Source organism: Helianthus annuus, chromosome 8 (genome assembly GCF_002127325.2).
Source record: "Helianthus annuus cultivar XRQ/B chromosome 8, HanXRQr2.0-SUNRISE, whole genome shotgun sequence".
Classification (NCBI taxonomy): Eukaryota; Viridiplantae; Streptophyta; class Magnoliopsida; order Asterales; family Asteraceae; genus Helianthus; species Helianthus annuus.
In genome coordinates, this window is record NC_035440.2 from 73287754 (window position 1) to 73291086 (window position 3333).

General features: G+C 41.4%; 1 protein-coding gene across 1 annotated transcript; it reads right to left on the reverse strand.

The window, feature by feature from the left end:
* Positions 1 to 1303: 1303 nt before the first annotated feature.
* LOC110870142 lies at positions 1304 to 2470 on the reverse strand. Its single transcript, XM_022119343.1, has one exon. It carries the CDS (start codon positions 2468 to 2470, stop codon positions 1304 to 1306), a length of 1167 nt encoding a protein of 388 aa, XP_021975035.1.
* Positions 2471 to 3333: the final 863 nt, after the last annotated feature.

Consider the following 3333-nt stretch of genomic DNA (forward strand, 5'->3'; position numbering starts at 1 on the left):
CGGCGTTGCGATTTTGGAGAAATCCTGAATGAATCTCCGATAGTAACCTGCCAACCACAAGAAACTTCTAATTTCGGATGGATTCTTTGGAGGGCTCCATTTTGACACCGCTTCCACCTTCGACGGATCCACCAATATTCCCTCGGCACTTATGACGTGCCCTAGGAATTGCACCTCTCGTAACCAGAAGGCGCATTTTGAGAATTTAGCATATAATCTTTCCCGCCTTAATACCTCCAATACTTCTCATAAATGGTTAGCGTGCTCCGCCTCGTTTCTTGAATAAACGAGGATGTCGTCTATAAAAACAATCACCGATCTATCGAGCATCGGCTTGCAAACCCGGTTCATGAGGTCCATGAAAGCCGCGGGCGCATTCGTCAATCCGAAAGACATCACAAGAAATTCGTAATGTCAGTATCGTGTTCGGAATGCCGTTTTTGGTACATCATTTTCCTTTACCCTTAATTGGTGGTAACCCGATTTCAAATCGATTTTTGAAAACCAGCTAGCGCCTTGTAATTGATCGAATAAGTCGTCGATTCTCGAGAGTGGGTATCGATTCTTTACCGTGAGTTTGTTTAACTCCCGGTAATCAATACACATCCGCATGCTCCCGTCCTTTTTCTTTACAAATAGCACGGGAGCTCCCCAAGGAGACACGCTAGGCCGGATGAATCCCTTTTCAAGTAAATCTTGTAACTGAGACATTAATTCCTGCAGTTCTGACGATGCCAATCTATAAGGTGTCTTAGCAACTGGTTTAGCACCCGGGGTCAGTTCAATCCCGAACTCTATTTCGCGCTCTGGTGGCATTCCCGGAAGATCCTCGGGAAAGACATCTTCAAATTCACGCACCACAGGTACGTCTTCAATCCTTGGCGTTTCTTTTTCGACGTCACGTACGTAAGTTAAATATGCCTTACACCCGTGTAGTATAAACTTGCGGGCTTCTACCATCGAGCATATCATGGGATTACAAGCCTTCTCCCCATAGATGATGACACGCCTTCCGCTCGGAGACGTTAGGTGTATCTCCTTACGTAAGCATATCACCTTAGCATGGTAGCGGGATAGCCAATCCATTCCGACGACCACTTGAAATTCACCCATGGACATGGGTATTAAATCAATGGAGTATTCCTCGCCATCGATATTCAATTTGCATTCCCGACATACATCACAGACAAGAAAACTTTTGTTATTACCTACTTCTACTTCCATTGGCATAGGTAATTTTGTTAATGTAAACATGGGGTTTTGAATAAATCTATGTGAAACAAAAGACTTATTCGCACCTGTATCAAATAAAACACGTGCAAGGATCGAATTTACAGTAAAGATACCTGTAACCACGTCGGGTTCCATTTTTTGCTTCAGCAGCAGTGATTTGGAACGACCTTGCCTTAGCTTTTGGGGTTTCATCCCTAGAGTCGGCACTCTCTTTCTTTCCCACCAATTCCGGACATTCTGACTTTTTATGACCCGGTTGGTAACATTTATAGCACACCGTTACTTTGTCTGGGCAATTTGCAACCCCATGCCCTATCTTGCCACATGCCACACAAGGTTTGTTCTTGAAGTAGCATTCACCCTTATGAGTGCGTCCACATGTTTTGCAACTCGGAGAACCTCCTTTTGCACTTCCCTTCTTCGAAGATTCAGCTACCTTTGGCTTCTTTGCGGGACTCGGGTTTTCATCCAAGGCCCTCCTCTCACCTCTTTCAACTTGCCTTTTTAGTTCAATCTCGCGTTCCCGCGCCGCATTGATTATATCGGTGAGGCTTTCATAATGTGAGGGGGTCATGAACTCCCTATATTCAGCCCTAAGCATGGTGTGATAATAATAGATTTTCTGTTCTTCAGTTTTGGCCAAGTCATCACAAAACTTGAGCTTATCCATGAACATCCCCGTAATTTTATCAACGGTTTCACCTTTTTGTCTCAATTGCATAAATTCCTCCTTTATCTTATTTATCACTGCCTTGGGGCTATGATGTTTGAGGAATGGTGCTTTGAAATCTTCCCAAGTCATTGCCCTTATTGCTTCAACACCCCTTTCGTTTCTAAGGTTGTCCCACCAATCCTTGGCTTGGCCTCTAAGTTGGCCAGTTCCATAAGCCACGAAGTCACTTTCATCACAATGCGTTCGTTCGAAAACACCCTCAATATCGCTTATCCACCTTTGACAAGCAATTGGATCTACCTCTCCATTGAAAATTGGGGGCTTACACGCCATAAACTTGTTGTAAGAACAACCTTTCTTTTCCTTAGCCTTGCCTCTATCACTGGTAAGGTCTTCTCTTAATTCACCAATTCTTTCCTCCATAGTCGAAAGTAAGGTGTTTTGCATTCTTTCCACAAACCTTGGTAGGCTAACTTCGATGGCCCTTCCAACTTCCTCGGCAATCTTCTCTTTCAACTCGTCGGTAGTGAGGGATAGAACATTGTCACTAGCACCTCCCGACATCTTCTTACTGAAATGTTAAAATGATTCGATAAATAATCTTGTTCAATCGCTCTCATGCCTTTACATGAGACTTCGTACTCATTATTCGGCCAAGTATATATAACTTTGCCTTATCATTTATACTAAGTGTACTTCCCGGGTTCGAGTATATCACTATACTCCTCCCATACACAATAAATCGTTATCCTTTTAAATCTTTTTTTTTAAATTTAATTTGCTTTAATTAAATTCTTACCGGATGTTGATCAAGCCTTGAACCGAACACAATTCTCTTTAACCTTAGCTCTGAATACCAACTTGTAACACTCTCATTTAAATACACAATATTTTCTACCGACTAAATAAGAAAGATCATAATCATTTAAAAGCACAAACACTAATATTAATCCTAGTTTAGCACATAAGTGTTTTAAAACCACCACAACACTAAAAGGATACATAAGTATTCCTTCCATTACAAAATTATCACTAATGAACATCTAAGACAAAAGTGAAGAACTACTTCTTGAATGTGTTCGGTTCATAAGCCTTGTGTTGATCACCATCCGCTTGATTGACTTACTTGAAAGCTGGAAATTTAACAAAATAATAATGTTAGAATCCTTCAAATTTCACATAATTAAGTGTACGCTTAAAATGGATTCGAAATATGAAATTATACAAAACTTGACAATTTTGGCTGGGCTCCACCGTAAATTACGGTGGTCACCGTAATTTACGGTGGGCGCTGGACATTTATGGTTCTGCCGTAAATCAGTAAAGAACCACCGTAACGATTCACCCTCTACTGTAAATTACGGTGGCTACCGTAATTTACGATAGCTTCTGCATATTTTCCTGTTTTGCTGTTTTGACCCGTTTAT